We start from the raw sequence: 20,209 nt of genomic DNA, 5'->3' as shown, positions 1-20,209 counted from the left end.
GCTGCTCTTCTTTAGCCAGGGCTGCTCAGATGCCCACTGGCACATACTAAGAATTCCTTCCTTGCTTGGTTATTGCAGCCACCACTTTCCAACACTTGTCCTAACCCTAACAGGAGGGTTTTCAGAATCGCATGGAAATTACTATTGATAACTTTAACTTTTTTCTCCTGATTTCTCAGCTTTTATTGTTTAAAAAGATAGGAATCTAGCTTAAAAACAATAAATTACATATGGGACATACATATGGGACACCTCTTCAATCCAGCAGTTTACACTCTATAAACTAAGGGTGTCGAGGACATACTAATTCAGCCAAGGACCATTCTTTTACCATATATCTCCTCTGCCTTGAAGAACACAGGAGCAGAATGAGAGCCTTCATACAGCTTTGAAGGGAGCTGTGTGCTCCTGAGCACCTCTGTGTAGCAGCACTGGGCAAGGCCACCTTCCCCCTCCTGCTGTGGGGTGGGATGGCAGCAGGGGCAGCATGCACAGCTCAGCACATCTCGGGCTGGCCGGTACCTGTATGTCTGTACAGTGTGCTGCAGTGTTGCTACGAGCAGGGGGCTGAAAGTGCTTTGGCTTTAGGTCATTGATGTGGATGGATGTGTGTAAAGATACCCACCACACCTGGATCCTCTCACTGAGAAATCTCATTATTTTTTTCCTATGGACCTATCTCTGCCTTCCTGAGCACAGTGGAACTCAAGCCCTAGTGCAATGCTAAAGCAGTGCTCAGCATTCAAAGTACTTTGTGCATCCATAGCACAGCACAGCAGCTCACGTGCCACTGCCAGCTCTCCCTGCTAAGCACTTCTGCTCCTGCACAGTGTTCAGACAGGTGGAAGAAGGGGACTCCCCACAGCCCAGCAGGCAGCAAAGGAGCTCATTTTCCTGGGATTTAGGTACCGTGCACAGAATTGGAGGTCACAAGTTGGTGCAAATCTAAAACAGATATGCCTGATCAGGAGCTAACTAACTAAGAAAACAGAGCAAGCCACCCCCAGAACCTAATCTGCAGAAGCAGGCAGGAAGGAAAAGGAGCATGCACAGTATCTGCATACTCCAGGAGTGAGGCAGAACTTTCCCTTGGGCTGGAGTTCCTCGCTGTGCATTTGTTAGATTTCATTCTGTTGCTGAACCCAACGGGTTGAGCTGGGCAGCATCGTTCCCACACAGCAGCTCTGGGCAGGGCTGGTTGCTGCTGGCTGCAGGCACCTCCTGGGGAGGGTTTGGGGTGGGAAGCAGCAGGCAGCTCTTCCTGCCTCTCCCTGTCCCCTGGTGCTGCAGCACAGATGCTGCTGGAGCGTATTGTGGTACAATGTCGTCCTGCTTAAAGCAAGCCTACATGCTGTATTGTGGGGGGCTTTTCCCAGCCTGAGTCTGTACCCCAATCTACTTCCATGCAGGGAAGCAGCACACACTGCACAGGGAGCTCAGCCAGCAGGCTCACAGCCACCTGTTTTCCTGGGAAATGGGGATGATTGTGGTGTGAGAGCCCTGAGATGAGCTGCATGTATCACCACATGAGCAGGATCACAACACTGGGGAGCTTTCGTGTGTTTAAGTGTATTTGCTCTTCTACCACACATCAGACATCCTCACAGCTTTTCTTCCATGTTCCATTGCCTTTCTTGGCCTGTTCCTTGGAAGGATGTGGGTGTTATCCATGTTTTGTAACGTGTCTGAAAATCCACAGCTCGCAGCAGCGCTACTGCTGACTAAAGCGTTTCCTCTTGAGTCACCGTGTAAAGACTCAGCTTTTCTGCCTTCTTCCTTGAGAAATGTTTTGAATACTTTGGTTAATAATTCAGTTGCTAGCATGCTGGTAACTACAGATGTGGCTTCCTCATTTGCCTGCCAGCTTTCTGCGGGTGGCTTCAGCAGCGCTGCGTGTGCAGCAGGGTGCTGTGCTGTGCCGTGCTGCAGGAGAGCAGAGCTCCAAGCTGCTCCCTGGCACATCCCCCAGGCCCAACGTGTGCATCTGGGCCGGTTTCAGCAGGAGCTGCTGCTTGCACAAATGAGATGACCGTGGCCATGGGTGTCCTGTGCCATAGATGTCCCCATACTGTGGGTGTCTGACACACAAAATCTGTGCCCTGTCCCCAGAATGTCTGTGCAGTCTGGAGAGCCCTGATGTTCAAAGGCAAAGAATGGCTAACTTTTTCCTATGAACAACTAGCTCTACTTTACAAATGTTGAACACCCCAAAAAGAGAATGCTGGTGAAATTCAGCAGGCACCAATTACTAAACATGAAATAAGGGTTTTCTTTTATAGGAGTAGCTGATAATTGTGAAGTAAAAGGCTTTGGAAACTTCTTTTGGTGCTATGGAGTTCTGTGTGGTTTCGCCCCGAGCTGCAAACTACTCACTGCTGTCAGGATCCCTCCACTGGGAGATGCCACCCTCAGCTCCTGCTGGGTTTGTGTTTCTGGACATATTCAGAAAGACACTTTGTAGCCGATGTCCTTTTTGTTACTGAGTTCTCCATCCAGGTAATTGCACAGTCACGGTCATGTGCTGCTTAAGTGGTGATAAGAACAGTTGGATAGTCTGAGATAAAGCTTCAACATGGAAAGTAGAGCAGCCTTCATGGCAGCCTCTGAACTGCTCTCTGCAATGTTCCCCTTCCATTTTTGTCTAGTTTCTGTTCCTCCGGCCAGCACTGATTACGAAGTGCTGAGCCTAGATCTTTTTAAAACAAGAATAATTTCATTAATCTTACTGAACGGCGCAGCTGTGAAAACAAGGAACAACAAACAGGACCTGTAGCTGTGCTTTCAGGCTGCCAGGCAGGTCCTGCAGGTCAGCAGCAGTGGCTGCCTAAGCAGGCACCAAACCCGAAGGGGAACCTGCGGCATTACCCAGAGGTGGTGTGTGGCTGTGGGAGGAGGGAGAGACAGTTCTCAGAGGTGCCCCATCTCTGCTGGGACCTCACTGGTTTCCCAGTGTCCCAGGGCAGGATGCTGTTTGTGGCTGGTGCCCGGCTGGGTGACATGGGGTACAGGCTGCAGACCCTGCCGCATTGCAGGCCATGGGCAGAAAGCAGCCGCACATGAGGGCTGCAGCTTGTGCAAGCTCTGGGCCGGGTTCCTGCCTGGCACTGCTGTCAGGGAGCTCTGTGGTCCCATCAAGGTCTGAGCTGTTCTGTGTGATGGGAGGCAATGCTGAGGTGGTTCGTCCCCCTGGTCACAGAGCTTGGGCTGGGACGGCTTCGCCGGCGCTGCTGATCATGAGACCTCCCTGTGGGGACTGCTCGCGTTCTGCCCCGGAAAAGAGCCTCTTGTTTTCATGTTTGTTTCCGCTGTTCTCTCACTGCCTGTACAGCAGGGAGCTGCTCCCTGCAGCTCTCAGTGCACACCCTCCTGCTGCCCGCTGCCTGCAGCTGGTGGCCAGCCCTGTCCTTCATGGCTCTGCCTGGAGCTGCCATCAAAAGTCATACCTGGTATCCGCAGGGCCACCTCCCTTCAGGTTACCCTTGACTCCGCTCTCTGTTGGCTCTGATTGATTCTGCTCTCCCTGGCACACCATGTTCCCTGCAAAGAGACTGCTCGGCACCACGACGCCCTGTCTGCAGTGCTGGGGAGGGCTCAGAGAAGGATGGCAGCAGGAATGCAATGCATGGTTAAATGCCAGGATCAGTAGGTATGAATGTACACCCAGTGGAGCCTGCAGTCAGCTCCCACTGCACCCTGCTCCCACCTGCCCACATGGCCCAGGCCTCATAGTGGCAGCAGGAGCCAGGAGCTGACACAGGCAGCGTTGGCCCCTCCTGACCCACGGTCAGGATTTGCTGTTCTCCTTGTTGCAGAAACAACACCCCACCTTCATCTTGAGCTCTGTGCCTGCAGAGCAGCAGCAGGGCAGCATTCCTCACATGTTCAGGCTCTCAGAAGGCACTCTTTCATTGCTCGAGTTTAATAAACTCCAGAGAGGGGACAAATAATTTCCTTTTCTACTGTTTCTTTGGTTTAGACAGTGTGTAGTCTGAAATTTGTGCAGGGCTGGGGTTAAGACCCCACTGAGAAGGAAACATGGCCACTGCCCCTTGGTGCACTACGAAACATGTTTTCTTTCACATCACTGTGACTCAGGTGAAAGACAAAAGGTATGTGTTGCCTCAGCATCGGGCTGTGCTGACCCAGGGCTTTTGTGCTATGTGGGTTTGGTTGGGATGAAGCTGCAGGCAAAGGGGGCAAACTGCACTGAGCACACAGCAGCAGGACACTCATCATCTGCTCCTGTGATCCTCTGGGGCCATAGGAGCTCATCCTGAATGCAACCCTTGTGTAAACGTGGGGTTGAAGTGAGTGAGGGTTGTTTTGCCTCTGACATACAGGGTGAAGATCTGGACATACAGGATTGAGATCAGCTGCAGTTGTAGCATTTCTTAATGCACATTTCCATGTTTTTGCTGATTTCTATGGCTGCTAACCATCCTTAACCTGCATTTCAGTGAGCCGTGTGTTCAGCCCTGGCTACCTCATGCTTTTTTCCTGTTTTGCTGAAGGAGCTGCTCCAGCTTTGTGGAACAGCTGGGTCAGGTCAAAATGCCATAAAAATGCCAAAGGTGAAACATTGTTCTTTCAGGAGTCAAGCATTCACAGCCAAGTTTTGCCTCTTGCTCGTGGTGAGCAGCATTAGTTTGTGACTGCTGCCAACGCAGCAGAAGTAACTTTGCAGCAGCAGTGATGCTGTGGTGCTGCTCTTTGTGGGGACAGCAGTAGGAACATGTGCCCTGTCAGGCCAGGGAGCAGCCCGTGCTCGTTTGCATTTTTAGGGGGTTTGTTCGTTCTCTTGTTCAATTGCTTGAACTAATCCGTTGCCCATATCAGAGCTGGCAGCTGGGCGAGCTAGGAGGGCTCCTTGGGAGCTGGTTGGGAGCAGCCTTGGGGCTGTGGGAGCTCTGTGCTGGGTTATGCTGGGTTTGGTCTCACACCGTGTGGCTCAGGTTGGCCATTTGTTTCTGGCAAATAGAATAACCAGATCAGCATTTAAAGAGTGGCCTTTGTGAAATGTGAATCCCCACAGATCCAGAAGGCTGCAGGACACCTGCAGAGAACCTGCCAGTGTCAAAGCAGAGCACTGTCTGCTCAGAGATGGGCCGTTTTCATTACCTGCCTATAAGCATCTCTCGCGTACCAAGCTCCGGAGTGCTGTTTCCCTATCAAGGCACTTCTGTGCCTTTGGGACTGCCTACAAGGCCATCCGGAAGAGTTTTCTTTCTTTTTCTCATCTGAAAAAAACTCAACATGTTTTAGTGCTCAGGCAGCTGTAGAGCACTGTTCCTGACTGAGTCAGGGCCGATTACTCACTGCCTTAATGACACATCTGTGCACAGCCAGGGCAGCTCCATTGATTTCAGAGCTGAGGTATGTTGGTGGGACGACATTTGGGGATTTGGTGGACTCACTGCATGCTGTGTGATGGCAGCAGCTCTGCACAGTGCGCCGGCTGGCAAAGCCATGCTGCAGGCAGTGCTCTGGGCAGCAGGCCGGGCACATGTGAAACCTCCGCTCTTGGACCGCAACATGGATGAACTCCTTTATAACTGCAACTCCCTGCAAAATTATTCAGTGGGAGTTACTAACAATGGAGACATTCTCTACCCTGCAGGGCTTACAGCCCTCTCTTTCTCGTGGTAGAGTGCGTATGTCCGTGCAGGGGCTGCACTGGGTGCTCATTCCCTCCCTTTGCCAGATGCTGTTGGTCAGTGCTGTCCTCTGCTGAAGGTTGGACCCCATCTCTCCTAGAAGAACAGGTTACTGTGGCCATGGCTTGTGAAAGCTGGCACCGTGTGCTGAACGCTACAAGGATGGGGAGTCCTAAAGGATTTCTGATTGAAGTCATTTTGCTGTGTTTCCATGGAAACAAACTGTACTGAGCCAGCAGGGCCCTTAATGCTGACATGAAGCCATCAGATGTTCTGGTGTTGTACAGGATGAGCCGTGCCTGCTTTCTGATGTGCTGTCTTGTCTTGCAATTACAGCACCACGCTCCCACATCTCTCTGCTCCCTGCACACTGCTGGGGCCAAGCAGACCCTGGGGCTATCACTTCCAGCTCTGTGCAGTGGGTGTGAAAGGCTGGGAGTGGGCAGGAGCTGCACGCTTGGCAGCCGTGTGTTTGCATCAGAGGGGAGGAAAATGAGGGAAAGTGCAGATGCTGTGCCTGGGGGCCACTGTGCATCATGGGTATGGCCCTCATGCTGCTCCTGCTGCGGCTGGCTGCCAGCAGGCACTTCTGCAGATGGGGCAGGTGCCAGAACCATCCCTGCTTTCATTTGCCAGCGAACTCCCATCAAAGCAATAGTAGTTTTCTTACTATAAGAGTAACCAGTGCTGTCTTTATAGCGTATATGTAGGATTTGTCAGAAACCAGTGTTCAGCCAAGGCTCCATACGTGTGTAAAGACAAGTAATATTGGTCTGTAGGAATCTGGTTTCCATTAAGTGATCTCCAAGAGCCATGCCAAACATTAACAGCACTGCTTCTCCCTCCAGCTGATTCAGTTCCTTCCTAACCCTAGTTCTGGTGTGATTGCTCTCTGTGCAGAATCCATCTACAAGCACTGGGCGCCTCCTGCCTCCCTGTCCCTGTGCTCATGCTCTATCCAGGGCACCATATAGGCCGTTCTCTGTGCACCCCTCACCTTCTTGTATTCAGAAAACATACCCATGCATGGAGCCTTGCCTGGGTAGCAGCTCCATATGATGGCAGTGCATGCTGGCGATGTGGTGACAGCCACCACTGCTCTTCTTCTTGCAATGGCTTTTGCTGTGTGGATTCCAAGTGGATCACAGCAGCAGCCTAGCCTTGATTCATGTTGGGGAGTTTTCTGTGGGGATGGAAAGCCACCAACACTGTTTAAGGGAAGTAAATCCCTATGCTGCAGAAAAAGGAAGAGAACAGGAACTGGTACCGGCGCTGTGGTTGTTCTTGAAGCACTGTGCTGCCTTTGCTCCTCTACTGCAGGAAAGAAATCAGTTGTTGGGAGCAACTGGGAGCCTCTAATGCCGCTGGGAGCTGCTGGAGCCTGCTGGGAGCCGTGGGCTCTGAGGTGTGGCTGGGATGAGGTCCGAGGAGGCGGTGCTGGTGCTGGGGCCAGCGGTGAGATGGGGGCATCCCTCCAAAAGAGAAGAAATTCCTATGCCGAATGAAACCCAACGGTGCCAGATCCATTAAGGGGCTCTGGCCTTTTTTCACTATTAAGCTAACGTGGGATATGGTTTATAGCCTGTCCACCTGGCTTTGCTTCGTCTTGAAGCTTGGCAAGTAAAACTCCAGGCGAGACAGCTTTTTGAAAGGAAAATGTAACTTAAATCAGTTATATGGTTACTTCTTTTTTTCTTGTTTGAAACATATTACGTTTGGCTTTTTCAAAACCTCTACTCCTGCCCTACCCCATTCCAATTAAAAAGGCCAAGGAACATTCTGATAGCAGGGCACAGCACTGTGCTGACCCCATGAGGGAAAAGTGCAGCGAGTCCCTCAGTCCAGGTTAGGGCTGGGGTTGGGGTTGGGGTCAGGGTTAGGTTCAAGGTTAGGGCTGACAGACCCAGCAGATGTGGACAGCAGTGGGAGGTGCTGGGGCAGTCATGGGCTGCCAGCGAGGGAGGCTGTTAGTCATGGGCTGTTAGCAAGGAGGAACAAAGCTCCGCCTGAGTAAGGAGTGAATAGGAGCCTCTGGGCTCGGCCTCAGCGTGTGAATGAACTGAGTGCTGCGGGCACTGAAAGTGAACTATTTGCGGAGGTTTTCCACCAAATTAATGACATCATTCTGTGCCAGAGTTCACCCATTGACGCTCCCAGGCTCTCCTAGCAGCTGGTTGCTAAATAGCCACATTCAGGCTTGAATCTGCCCATTGAAGGGCAAAGTTCTGACCCTTCTGAGCAAAATGCTGCAAGTAGCAGTGAGTAGCTCAGGGCTGTGCTGTGCCTCCAGTTCTGTGTCCTCTTCCTCTCTACAGGGCAGAAATGCAGGTAGTAGCCCGGACTTTAGCAGAGACAGTTCCTCTCTGATTTATGTCACCTCTTGTGCAGAACCCTCATTTTTGGCCATTCTCTGCACACTGACATCTGCTCCTTCAGCTCTTCCATCTTTGTAACTTCCTGAATTTCTCAGAGCTTCAGCCCTGGTGCTCCTCCACCGAGGGGTCCAGTCTGGGACTGCAGTCCAAAGTGAGGGAAAACAGCCGTGTAAACCAAAGTCTAAAATGATTCATTTGCTTTTGTGTTAATGGCTACACCCTGTTGGCTGTACATAAGGTGAGGTCAGCCTGTCTGTGCCTCAGGTGCTTGCTGTTGGAAGGAGACTGCACTGGCAGCACTGATGCACGGCTGCTATCCCTGTACCTGTGGCTGTGTCCCTCTGGTTGCCACCCCGCAGGTTGGGGCTGCCCTGCATTCATGCTGCCCCGTTGGAGTGCTTCTGCCAATGTAATCACAGCGATGTAAACAAAGGAGCCACTCAGAAAGCTGCAGAGCAGCCACACAGGATACAAAGACACAAAAGAAATGTCTCTGTTTGGCTGAAAATGTCTCTGCAGAGTCCAGAAATAATTGGGGCTGAGCTGAAGCACCTCAGGAAGTGTCCCTGCCTGGGGCTGGGAGCTCCCTCAGCAGCTGCTGTGATGTCTGACCCCCGGGGGCTCTTGGTTTGGGTCCTGAATTTTCCTTGAGACAATTTGTGCCTCTACATAAAGCAACCAAAAGCAAATTCATGGTGACACTGAGTTGTTTTTAACCACATCACTATATGATGTATTTTTCCATTCAGAGTAAATTTCCTGAGGGTTCTGTATAACCACCGTAAGAACACAGCCTTCTCTCTGCCCTTTTCCAGGTTACTCCTCGGCAGTACAGAAGTTCTCCCAGACTCTTCAGTCATTTCAGTTTGACTTTATTGGTGACACCCTAACAGATGACGAGATTAATATTGGTGAGTTTTCTTCTTTCTGATGCAAACTATCACCAACTCTCTTTAGGAATATGTCTGTGCTGATGGTTTCTGAGCCGAACCAGGTCTGGGTTCCTCAGCCCAGTGGGCAACTCACATTGACTCTCCATGGTCCCACTGTGCCCAGCCAGCACTGGCATAGTGTGCTGCAGGGAGCACGCTGCTGTCCCCTCCCCTATTGGTCCTGAGACTCCACCCATGTCTCCAGTGCAGAGGGAGCATGAGGTGCTTGGCCCTATGTCCTCAGCCCAGTGGGCACTGCTGCTTTTGCTGCTTGGCTCTGCAGCAGGCATCTTGCAAGCCAAGAGCAGCCCCACGCTGCTCTACAAAAGGCACCAAGCTGCAGACTGCTGGTAACAGCATACTGTTGGATGTGTTGTTGAGTGGGAAATAGTCCCTTTCAGCATGGAAGGGAAGCCTGTGGCACGTGTGTCTCACTGCTCCCCATACATCTGGTTTGGGATTAGCAATCCAGAGTGTTTCCCCCCTGCCAGCCCAGCACACTCTGTGCACATTGCCAGCTGCACCCAGGGGATGCAAGGAGCACCCTACACACAAGGTGTTTCAGAGTGCTCCTACTGCTGTCTGAGCTGTTGTGTTGCTTTAGGGGGGCCGGGGCAGGAGGAAATCTTTCACTGCAGTGGAGGCTGTGGGGCACTTCTTAAATAAAGGCATCTTCTGTCAGGCTGATGGGGGCTGCACATAGGACATGCTGATGTCAGGTCTCAGCTGGCGCTGGAAGGGGAAGGAAGTAGAGCCTGCTCTGCTGGTTGTGTTATTTAAAGCTGCTCAAAGCAAATTATGGCGTGCCCTTCAAAATCTAATTCCCCTTATGGAAAGTTGCTAGGTGAAGCCTACTGGAAGTGAGTCAGCTTCCAAACCTAAAGGAAATAGAGGTGCTGCGTTTCCAAACACATCTGGGTAATGCAGGGAGAGCTGTTGCATTGTAAAGAACCCTGGGGGAGCAGAGGGGTTTAAAGCAAACAGCTTTGTGGGGAGCAGAGAGGAGAGGGGATATAAGACAGTTGAAGGGGCAAAACAAGCATTTTTTCCCTATTTCTGTTTTTGCTGGGAAGTATTTGTTTTACTTTTTTGAGAAGAGGGCCCAGATCACCTGGTATGAAAGATGTCTGTGTTGTGTTCCTGCTCTTACAGCAAGCTTGTAGCATCTGCTCAGGGCTGAGCTGCTCTGCCAGTCTTTCTCATTCCCAAAACATGAGCAGGGTGTTGGCACCTCCATAGCAGCTCCAGAAGCTGTCAGGTTGCTGAAGAACACAGATGCATGTAAACGTAGGAGCTGCTCTGATGCACAGGATATGGGAATGAAGCAAAACATGACTGAGCTCTTATCGCCCTTCAGGGAATGTGTTTGATCTGTAAATACAACTGGTGCTGCGCTTTCTTCTTTTCATGTAGGCAGACACAGCTGACACCCATGCACCCAAGGCAGTAGCTTTGAGTGCTGTAGGTTGGGACTCCAGTGCTGGCACTGCAGCCAGAGCTGTGGCTCTGCAGAGTGGGAATGCATTTGGGGGCTGCTCTAAGGCTGCAGCCTGGCCTTGTATTCCTGGAGGGGAAAAATGCACATCCAGCAAAAAACTCTAGGCACTGACATTTTCCCTATAACTCTGGAGCTGGAGGCTTTTCCGCCCTGTGTAAATTCCTTTGCTCAGGCTCCTTGCACTTGGCTCCTGATGCCTGTGTGCACACCTTGGATTTTATGCAGCTGTGAGTAACCAGGGGAAAGTCCTGCCAGCCCTGCAGTGGGACAGTGCTCTGCAGGGATGCTGCTGCGTGGGGCTCTGAATCCTTCACGATGGAGCAGAACTCAGAAAGCACTGACTCATCAGGAAAGCTGTGCTGTGCGTTGATGGTGCCAGCTGAGTGACTGCATCACGAGGCTGTGGTTTCTCTGCTCTGTGTCTGCCTCAGCAGCTGTAGATTGAGTCCTGTAACTCTGCAATTTCATGCTGGCTCACTGCAGTGCAGTGTTAGGGCTGCTTCCAGCAGGACTGGTGCTTTTCCAAAGGTTTTGCCTGTGGATGTGGAGCCCTCAGCTTGCAGATATGGCAAAAAATGCATCCTGTCCCTTATCTGTGGCACAAGCTATTGCTGCGTGTGCCTTTCTGTGTGTGTGGCTATCCATTCTGAGAGCTCTTGCTGCTTCCCTCCAGAGCTCTGTTGCAAGCTGCTCTGCTGGGCCACCTTTTAGTTAGTTCTCAGATAGTCTTTGTATTACTTTGCATACTTTGGTGTGAGTAGAGTCTGAACTGCAGGCAAGGGGATTCCAGTATATATTGCAGAGAAGACGCTGCTGTATGCTGCTTGCTGATGCTGATGCTGCTCCCAGAGCTGGGGGCTGTGCATGGGAGCATCTCCCAGCAGCACGGCCTTGCACCCGTTCCCTCCCTCCCTCCCACGCAGTTCCCAGGTCTGCTCATGCAGCTGGAGGAGCCCTGGGGCTCTGCACACCGTTGTGCCATGCACAGGTAGATGGCTGCCCAGAGCTGGGGCTTCTGCACTTCTCATTTCAGTGATGTTACTGCTTACATGGTGAGAAGGGTTTCCTGTGACAGCTGGCTTCAGTCTGCCCCGTTACCAGTTCAGCTGCTTGTGATGCTCTGCCCTTTGAAGGAAGGGAGCATGGCTGTATGTTCCATTCCATAATGGCTCCTTTTCCTGGAAGGCACTCTGCTGTTCCCACCTGCTCTGTTTTTTTTCCAGCAGACTCCACAAATGTTGATTTTTCAGTTTGCTGAAGGAAGGGTTTCATACTATTTTTGTTTCAGTTGAACTCCAAGAAAAATGCTGCTGCCTCAGATTCTTTTTGTTTCATTGTTGAACACTGTGCGGAGCGCTGTCAGTACCTATAACCTTTTCAACAGCTGCTGCCCTTCCTTCCTCATCACAACGACTTTGTGCTTTTTGTTGCTGAACATAATCTCTACTGTTGGGGTATTTTTACATCTTGTCCCTGCCCAGCAAAGCCCCCACAGCTCTCCCAGCTGTGCAGTGCTCGTGGCTCCTGGCTGTCCAGCAGCACAGGGCGAGTTCTGCTGATGGCTGCAAGGATGACCCCAGCACAGGAGCTCTTCACACCTTTCAGCAGCCTGTCCAGCACTGCCACACTGACTGTATCTTTGTTCTCCCTGCAGCTGAGTCCTTCAAGGAGTTTGCAGAGCTTCTCCAGGAGGTAGAGCTCGAGAGATCGATGATGGTAAGCTGATCCTAACTGCCTTCTGGTAATTGCTGCCTGGTTGTAACTTGTAAGTGCTGAATTATGACTGAGCTGCATCACACAGCTCCATGTAAAGCTTCTTGTCATGGAGGAGCTGCAGCAGCAGGACACTGTGTTTGCAGCCCATGTCCTGAATATCAGAGGGAAAAGTGCTGGATGGGATGGGGATGGGAGTTCCACAGCAGCACCCGAACCTCTTCTGCGTGCCGTGCAGCTGCTCTGCTGCACAGCCCAGCACTGCCAGGCTCACTCTGGGTGCATTTCTAGCTTCATCCTCCCCAGTGGCAGTTTGTATTGTCCTGCTGTGCCACTGCCCTCCCTGCACGCAGCTACTGCAGGAAGATTTGTTCACTGTTGTCATGTGCCCTCTTTGTCTCCAAAACTCCTCAATACGGAGCTAGTGTTGGCTTTCCATTTCGCTCTTAGTTCCAGGAAAAACACGAAGGTTAGGCTTGGAGGAGAGCTCTTACAGCATGCCAGGAATTAGCTGCTTGGCGCTGTTTGCTCCTGCCTCGTGCAACAGTGGGAGCCCATGCCAGGCAGGCTGGCTGGGCCGACACGTCAGGAGTGGTAGCATCAGAGGGACACTGCTACAATGCCCTGTGTGCCCATGGGTAGGGAGGGCAATGGGAGGAAAGCAGTAAGAGGCTGCAGGAGAGCAATGTTATGTTTCTGTATTGCTTACAGTCCAGGTAATAACTCCTTTTGCCATGGGTAAGTGAATGGAAGGGATAATTTCAGCAATTATAGATGCTTTCACAGAATTTAGGTGACTTTTCCAATTATTCTGGTTTTGCCTTCCACTTGCAGGACCAGTCTGTTTGCAGTAGTTCTCACAGGATGTTTCATACTGCACCAGTGCAGTGACACATTCCCTTCTCTTCCCCTGTCCCTTCTGTAAAGCATGGGAGACCAGGGCAGGCTCTCCTTTTTCACCAGCTTGATGCGCAGCAGCCGTGGTGCTGTCATGGAAGCAGGGCTTGTACAGCAGCATGCTATGCTAGCAGGAGGGAGCACAGCTGTGCTGTCTGAACAGAGGGTTCCCAGCCTGGTTCTGGTGCTGGGCCTGCAAGGGCACCAGGAGCAAAGCCTGCCTTGACTGTGTGCTTGCAGTTGGCACCATGCACATCCCAAAAGGCTCCACCTTCAGCAGGTTGGCCCTAGGGATTTATTGGGAGTAACAAGGAATCTGGGGGAGAGAAATTTGGTTCACCATGTGATGGTGCATGTGCATGTGGCGGGGGAGGGGGAGGGGGGAGCGGGGAGTAACCCTTCTGAAAATTTCCGGAGTTCCACAAAACTTCATGGGCTGTGGTTCATATTTTTTGTGCATTACAAATGGGAACAAGCGGATACAGGAGGTTAAGACACTTCACCTGTGGGCAGAGCACAAGTTTTCAGCCAGAATCATTTAGGAAAGATCGAGGAGTTCTTGGCTTCCAGCCCTGCTCAGCCTCTATTTTGGAGCAAATGAATCTGTGTCCTGTAATGACAGTGTTTCTTTCTCTTCATGTTAGGTACAGAATGCTAGTGATTTGCTGATCAAACCTTTGGAAAACTTCCGGAAGGAGCAAATAGGTTTCACCAAGGTAAGACTTATTTATTGCTCTTCATTTTAAAGTGGTTTGTTCTCTAGTGCTGTGTTTGAATTTCTTTCTCTTCCTGCCTTTCGTTATTTGTGAAAGCAATCGTTGCACCACATGCAGGCTTTGTGCTTTCAGAACCTTCCTTGTCTGATGCTGGCACTCAAATGCTGCAGCGACTTTTACTCTGATTTTTCAATCCTAAGAGGCTCTGAAACCTTTTCCTGAATTCTTGGGTTCTCTTCTGGCATAATTCCAGCCCTGTCTCTGTCCTGTGTGAGAAATGCTTGTTTCGAAGTGGGATTAAAAATGATTCCCTGCTTCTTTCCCTTTTCTCCCTTCTGTTCATTTAATGCTACTGAAAATGAAATGCTTTCCCCTGATAAACTGGAGTGAGAAGGGGAAGAACAAGCAGCAGAGGTCAGCAAGCAAAACTTGAGTGCTTTTGGTATGAAATATTTAAATAAAACTTCTAATGAGTCTTTCAGATGGATGAAGCTTTTAAAGAAATAAACTGAAGAAAAAATCAAATACTGCACATGTTGAGCAGGAAAGATTATTTTTTCCCTTGTCTGCTATCAAGAAGTCCAGGTTCCACGTTACCCAGAGGCAGCTTGAAATGGAGCTGGCTCAGAACCAGCTCAGAAATGGAGATGTTTTGGAGAACACTTGGGGCTTGGATTCAGCCCAGCCCATCTGGAGTCTTTGACTTTGTATAAATACAGGATTTAAGAAATGGTACTCGATCACCATCCTGCCCTTCAGAATCCCCCCATACAACTGCTGCATTTGTGAAACATGCCTTGGAGCAAGCGCAGCAGTGGGAGCATGGCAGGGCAGCAGCATGGCCATTGGAGTGGTTCACAGAGCACCTCTGGGCCTGCAGGCTGTGCATCTGCATTGCAAACACACCGGGCTGAGAGAAGCTTCCCTCTGTCTGCCCTGCCTGCATCAGCAGCGAGCTACAAGTATTTACAGAGACATGGGAAGGGCTGGGGGGGACAAGGTCAAGCTTTTTCTCCCTTCATGTTTATGCAGCACTTAAGTCAAGAGGGCAACAGCCTACAAATGTTAAGATGACAGTGTTAACATGGCCAGCCCTCACCATACTAGTGTCATTTTGTCTATGACCTAGAGCTCTCCTCCAGAGCCATGCCCCCTCCCCACTGCAGGGAAGGCTCAGGGGCACACAGGGCTCAAAGCTCACGGGGCTCAGGGCATGCTGAGCTCAGGGGGCACACAGGGCTCAGGTCACACAGAGCTAAGGCTGCTCATGCTCCCCCACAGCATGGCCAGGGCAGGCGGGGTCCTCCCTCCATCCCCATGCCTGCCAGTGCCATGGCCTCAGCCCTCCCTGGGCCGGGCAGCATGCAGGAAGCCGGGCAGCTGTCGTGCAGGCCGCGGATGTGGCAGGCATGGCTTGTGCCATCTGATTCGTTTCCCACATTTTGGCAGAGGCGCCTGATGTGAGATGTTTTCTGTTCTTTGTGCAAGATGCTGAACCCAGATAGGAAGAGCGCTTGAATTGAGTCTTTGTGATGACTGTGGCTGGAGAGAAGCCAGGCGGTCTGACTGAGACATCTGAGCCTACGTTAACCCATTTTCCTGGGGATGAGCAGCTTCCTCCTGCCATGTGCAGTGCTGGGGGCAGCTCTGAATGCCCAGCAGGACCTTGTGCCCTGCAGGCTGTGGGGCTGTCACTCCAGCTGTGAGTTGCTGGTTGAGTGTTTGTGCATAAGAGCCAAGGGCAGCCTGAGCTCAACCATTTCCTAGCCCTGGCCTGGCACCTCATTCTGTTCAAAATTAAGCAGCAAATAGAGAACAGCACTGGGCAGGACACAGCTGGCATCAGAGGGGTGCAGGCTTTGCGGGGGGGGGGGCAAGCATGGGACTGCCTGTGTTCCATTTCACATCAGGTTGTGGTGTGCCTTTGGGTGGGATCACCTCTGCTACAAGCAGATCAAAGTAGGGTGGCTTCTTGGACTCAAGTGCTGGCAAGTCTCAGTGGGGAGATGCTGCCCTTTGCTGAATATTCATGAGGAATCCATTTGTGCTCATCTCTCTGGATTGTGCTACAGTCTGGCTGGTTCTTTTATTGTGCTCTTTCTTTTTCTTTTTTTTTTTTTTTTCCCCTTTTGTCTTGACTTGCTCTGTTCAGCAGCCAACAAGCTCTTAGAAACCTTGGCTTGGAAATCAGGAGGGATTTGTAGTACATCCTCCTGCTTTTCAGTTATATGTTAATTAGCCAGAGTGCAAGATGACTGGCTGCCCACGTGGCTTCTCCCAAAGGGCTGCTGCTGTAGGAAAAGCTCTGTATGGCCCTCAGGCCTCCTGGGCACCTCCCATCACAGCGTGGGGTCAGTTCACCATCACCAGTGCATCTGTGTCCTGCTGCTGGCATCAGCATCCTCCCACTGCAAGCCTGCCTTGCTGTTCCAGCCATCATGGGTATGGGGTGCAGCTCTGGTTTAATGCACATGCTACAAAACACCATGAGGCTCAGTGACTCCTTGTTACCAAAATGAATGTAATCTTAATTTTGTGGCTTTGTTAGACATGGCACCTAATGGCAGACAGTTCCAAAGTGTGATGATAGAAGTGATATTTTCTGCTTCATGACAGCTTTTGTGTCTGTCTGGCTTTGGATTTGCTTATCGCCAGCATTAGCCATGAGGTGTTGTTTTGTTCTGACTCCTTCCTGGCACTGGCTCCTCAGCTCTGTGCTTCTCCCATTGGGTTTCACTCTCAGTGGACTTTTCTCCGGGTTTCATGGCTGGGTTTCCTTACTGTGTGGCATCCATTAGCTAACACAGAGTTAGGTGCACAGGGGATGATACCAGAAGATACACTCAATCCTGGACAGGGGCCTCATCATCTCCGTGCATCTGCCATGCAGTAGGTGCAATTACAGGCTTTGCTGGTTCCAGCCAACTCTACGCTGAGCTGCTGAATGTAAGCAGGAATACGTAGCCTGGTGCCAGTGCAGGCATTGCTGCGTTTTGCTAATTGTCAAGTAGCAGTGTGCAAGGAATAGAGAAACAGGACTCTTGTGGAGTGAGAATTCCTCTCCTGAGGAAGGCAGCCAGCAGCAGTGCTTGTCCAACCTTTGTCCGAGGTTGTTCGAAGGAACTGGTGCCCACTGCCATGAGTCTGAGTGCTGGAGGCGAGCTGCTCCCCCCACCAGGCTGCAGGGAGGCTGCCAGCCCTGGCCTGGCTGCTGAGTATGAGTGCCTCCGCCCATCCCTAACAGATGCCATCCACAGAGGATGACATGAGGAACTGTGTGCTGCCTCCCAGGGTGTGTAAGCTCCATATGCTCCAGTGAACAACTGAGTGTGTGCTCATGTCTTCCCACCAGAAAATAGCATTTCTTCCAGAGGGAAGACAGCAGTAGCTGCTGTGAGCAAAGGGCCAAGAAAACAGATGGTTAGTCAAGGGCTGACTGCGCAGAGCTGGAGCACCAAGTGGGAGCCCCACATGCCCACTGTGTAGGACATCCCATGTAATAGTTTATGCAGGTGGAAGAGGGAAGCAAAACTTCATGGAAGAACTAACCAAAGGAAGAAAAGGAACTTTATCTGAGAATCACATCCCCAAACTCAAGCACTGCTGAATTCATGAGCAATCTGCCTAATATATAATATTTAATATTTAATGGCCTGTTTCTAGGTGGTATTGGTATGTTTGCTGAAGTGGCACGTGAGAACAGCATTTCAGGGCTTTCAGGAGTTAGCTGTGGGAAGATACCATTAATTCCACAATAGGCTGAGGTGTCCTAACTCTGCTTTCAAAAGTTAGTCAGAGGGTTTGGGTATCCTCTGCATCCCCTGCAGGCAGCAGTCCTCAGCTGCTTGGGCTTGGCACTGGGGCTGCTGTCTGGCTGGACATCCTTGATTTTAGTGGTATGATTGCCTCTCAGCAATCACTGATGGTTCACCTTCTTACATGAGTATTTTTTAATCTGGCTTCTGCTGGTGGTTGATTCTTTCCTGTGGTCTCGCAGTCACTTTAAGACTTCAACAACCCGACAGGTCCTCAGCTCAGCTTGTCCCTGGGTCCTCTCTGGGCTTAATCCTCGGTTTTCTCTTTTTGTCCTTGTTCCAGACATTTACCTCTTAAGATTTGTCCATACAAGCAGATCTTTTTTGTTGTGGTATTTCCTTCTTAGAGTCCTTCTTAGCAAATCAGTTCACACTTCATACTTGCGTGCTTGTGTTTTGTGTGTTTGAGATGTGAAAAAAATCAATAACAACCAGATCATCTGCAGCAGACTTCCAAGCTGTGGAGTCTGATCACTGTTTATTGTACTGTTGAGTGCAGCATTCCCCTGCACTGCACACGCTGAAATTTGTGTGAGTTTTGACTGCCTGGTTGAAGGTCTGTGTTTCCAGCACTGCTAATGAAGAGATGATGACTTCACCCCCACGTGTCACCCATCTCATCTTCTGCTTTTGTTCTCACGCATTTCAGAAACACATGATAAAAGCTTCGGAATGGAAAATTGCCAGGCTCCTAATAAATCTTTTCTTATCCTGGGCATGTCTTTGGGATTAAAGTGCTTACCCAGTTGGTTTTGAATTATGTGAGCAGCACAAGAGCAGATTGTGAATATGTTTTTGATGCGCTAGGGCATCTCAAGTTTACCTGACACTGAAGTGATTGAGAAGGGGAACAGTAACTCTTCTATGGTGCTTTTGCCACAGTGTTGACAGAAGAAAATATTTAGAGTATCTGTGCCATAAAGTGTTGCCAGAGCTTGGTCACAAAGTATAACTGAATCCAATGAAAGCAAATACCTGGGGAAAGCAGCTGGATGAAAAGTGACCTTCTGTTCTGATTCCACCAGAATTTTTCCATGGGAATGCTGAATGGCACTAACAGATCTTGTTATTGTAGCATGTTCTTATGTGAAAGACACAATAACTGGTCCTGTTTCAATTCCTGCATCTACAGGAAAGAAAGAAGAAGTTTGAGAAGGATGGTGAGAAGTTTTATTCCATGCTGGATCGCCATTTGCATCTCTCTTCTAAAAAGAAGGAGTCTCAGTTACAGGAGGTGTGTATGGAGTTTTCTTCAGTCAAGTCTAGTAACAGCATCAGCAAAATATACCTACAGCCTATTCACGTGGATGAGACCAGGGATATGGATGTGGTAGTTCGCATTGTAGTAGCAGTAGCAGCAGTAGTGGCTTCATGCATTGCTGTCACAGGCAGGAGGGCAGTGGCAGAGGAGAGCTGGTGTCCCTTTGAGCTGCCGCTGCCAAATGTTCTGCAGCAAGAAGGGAAAGCCCCAGCCCATGTCAGGGTAGTTGGATCAAATCACTTACGTCTGATCAAGTTACAAACGCCTCTGCATAGCAAAATTTGTATAAAGTGTGGTAACATAGCATGCCACAGTGTCCTACCTTGTGCTGCAGCTCTGGAGTTGCTGGTTTCAGAACCTAGCAGGATTCAGGAGGGGTCAGGCCACTGCTGTCCTCACCAGCAGGGCTGTGGGTGGAGAAGGAGTTTATGTTAGAATAACAAATGTGCTTAGGGAAAGCGTAGTCCTTACGGAGAGGTGTGAAGTTCTGATCTGTTAATGAGAAGGGTAGGTCTGAGAACAACAACCAGTGTTTGAATCTTCTGATTCCTGTGCCAGTGTTCAAAACTGGAGACAAACACACAGGACAGGCATTTCCTGAAGTAAGGGCAGAACTACTTCTGGGCTGACAGACATATGCTAGACAAATCATGGATGGATGTGATTTATTTTTTTCTACCTACTTACCCTTTTTCTTTCAGGCTGATCTCCAGGTTGACAAAGAGAGGCACAATTTCTTTGAGTCCTCCCTTGAGTATGTGTACCAGATCCAGGAAGTACAAGAGAGCAAGAAATTCAGTATTGTTGAACCGGTAGGAGCTCCTTTTACTTTCAGCAGCTGTTGTTGGATGCTCAGGTGTACTGACTCAGTGACAGTCACAGAAAGGGGTGAGCTACCAGACTGAGTGTAGGCGTGGGGATTCTTGTGGTGGAACAGGAGATGGACGCTGGGGCTGCTGCTGCTCCAGTGGTGTTTGATGGATGACTGTGAAGCCACAGACCTGTTTGTCAGGTATGTCTGTCAATCCTGAGCACAGTAGATAGGCTGTAGGTGGGACTTGTTATTAATTGTCTTGGATGCCTTGTGCTTGGTAAGCAGTATCAGTCTTCTGAGGTGTGCTCCTCTGTTAACTCAGGCTGTGTCCAGGACCTTGCTTTGGTGCTGGTCTCACAGACAGGCTCTCTCTGCAGGTTTGCTTCTGCTTCCCGAGCAGTGTCTTTCATTTTGGGTTGTGTTTTACCAGGGCAGTGTATCTGAGGGAGACAAACCTAGGTATTAGAAATACTGTGGTCAGTAAGTCAATTCACATCCCTCCAAAACTGCAAGAAAAAAATAGTAATAGTAATA

General features: G+C 50.3%; 1 protein-coding gene across 4 annotated transcripts in view; it reads left to right on the top strand.

Moving 5' to 3' along the window:
* The window catches only part of OPHN1 (oligophrenin 1), a 45,833-nt gene that overhangs the window by 5,114 nt on the left and 20,510 nt on the right, over window positions 1-20,209 (top strand). For 3 of the 4 annotated variants that reach the window (XM_015860017.2, XM_015860014.2, XM_015860016.2), the window contains exons 2-6: window positions 8,845-8,940; window positions 12,114-12,175; window positions 13,714-13,785; window positions 18,733-18,834; window positions 19,563-19,673. In XM_015860017.2, coding sequence (XP_015715503.1) covers window positions 8,845-8,940; window positions 12,114-12,175; window positions 13,714-13,785; window positions 18,733-18,834; window positions 19,563-19,673 — 443 coding nt within the window. The remainder of the gene's footprint in view (window positions 1-8,844; window positions 8,941-12,113; window positions 12,176-13,713; window positions 13,786-18,732; window positions 18,835-19,562; window positions 19,674-20,209) is intronic. The other variant, XM_032444514.1, reaches the window with a different exon arrangement.

Source organism: Coturnix japonica, chromosome 4, assembly GCF_001577835.2.
Source record: "Coturnix japonica isolate 7356 chromosome 4, Coturnix japonica 2.1, whole genome shotgun sequence".
Lineage (NCBI taxonomy): Eukaryota > Metazoa > Chordata > Aves > Galliformes > Phasianidae > Coturnix > Coturnix japonica.
Note: the sequence above shows the minus strand (reverse complement) of the source record. Positions and strands in the feature narration are given on the sequence as shown.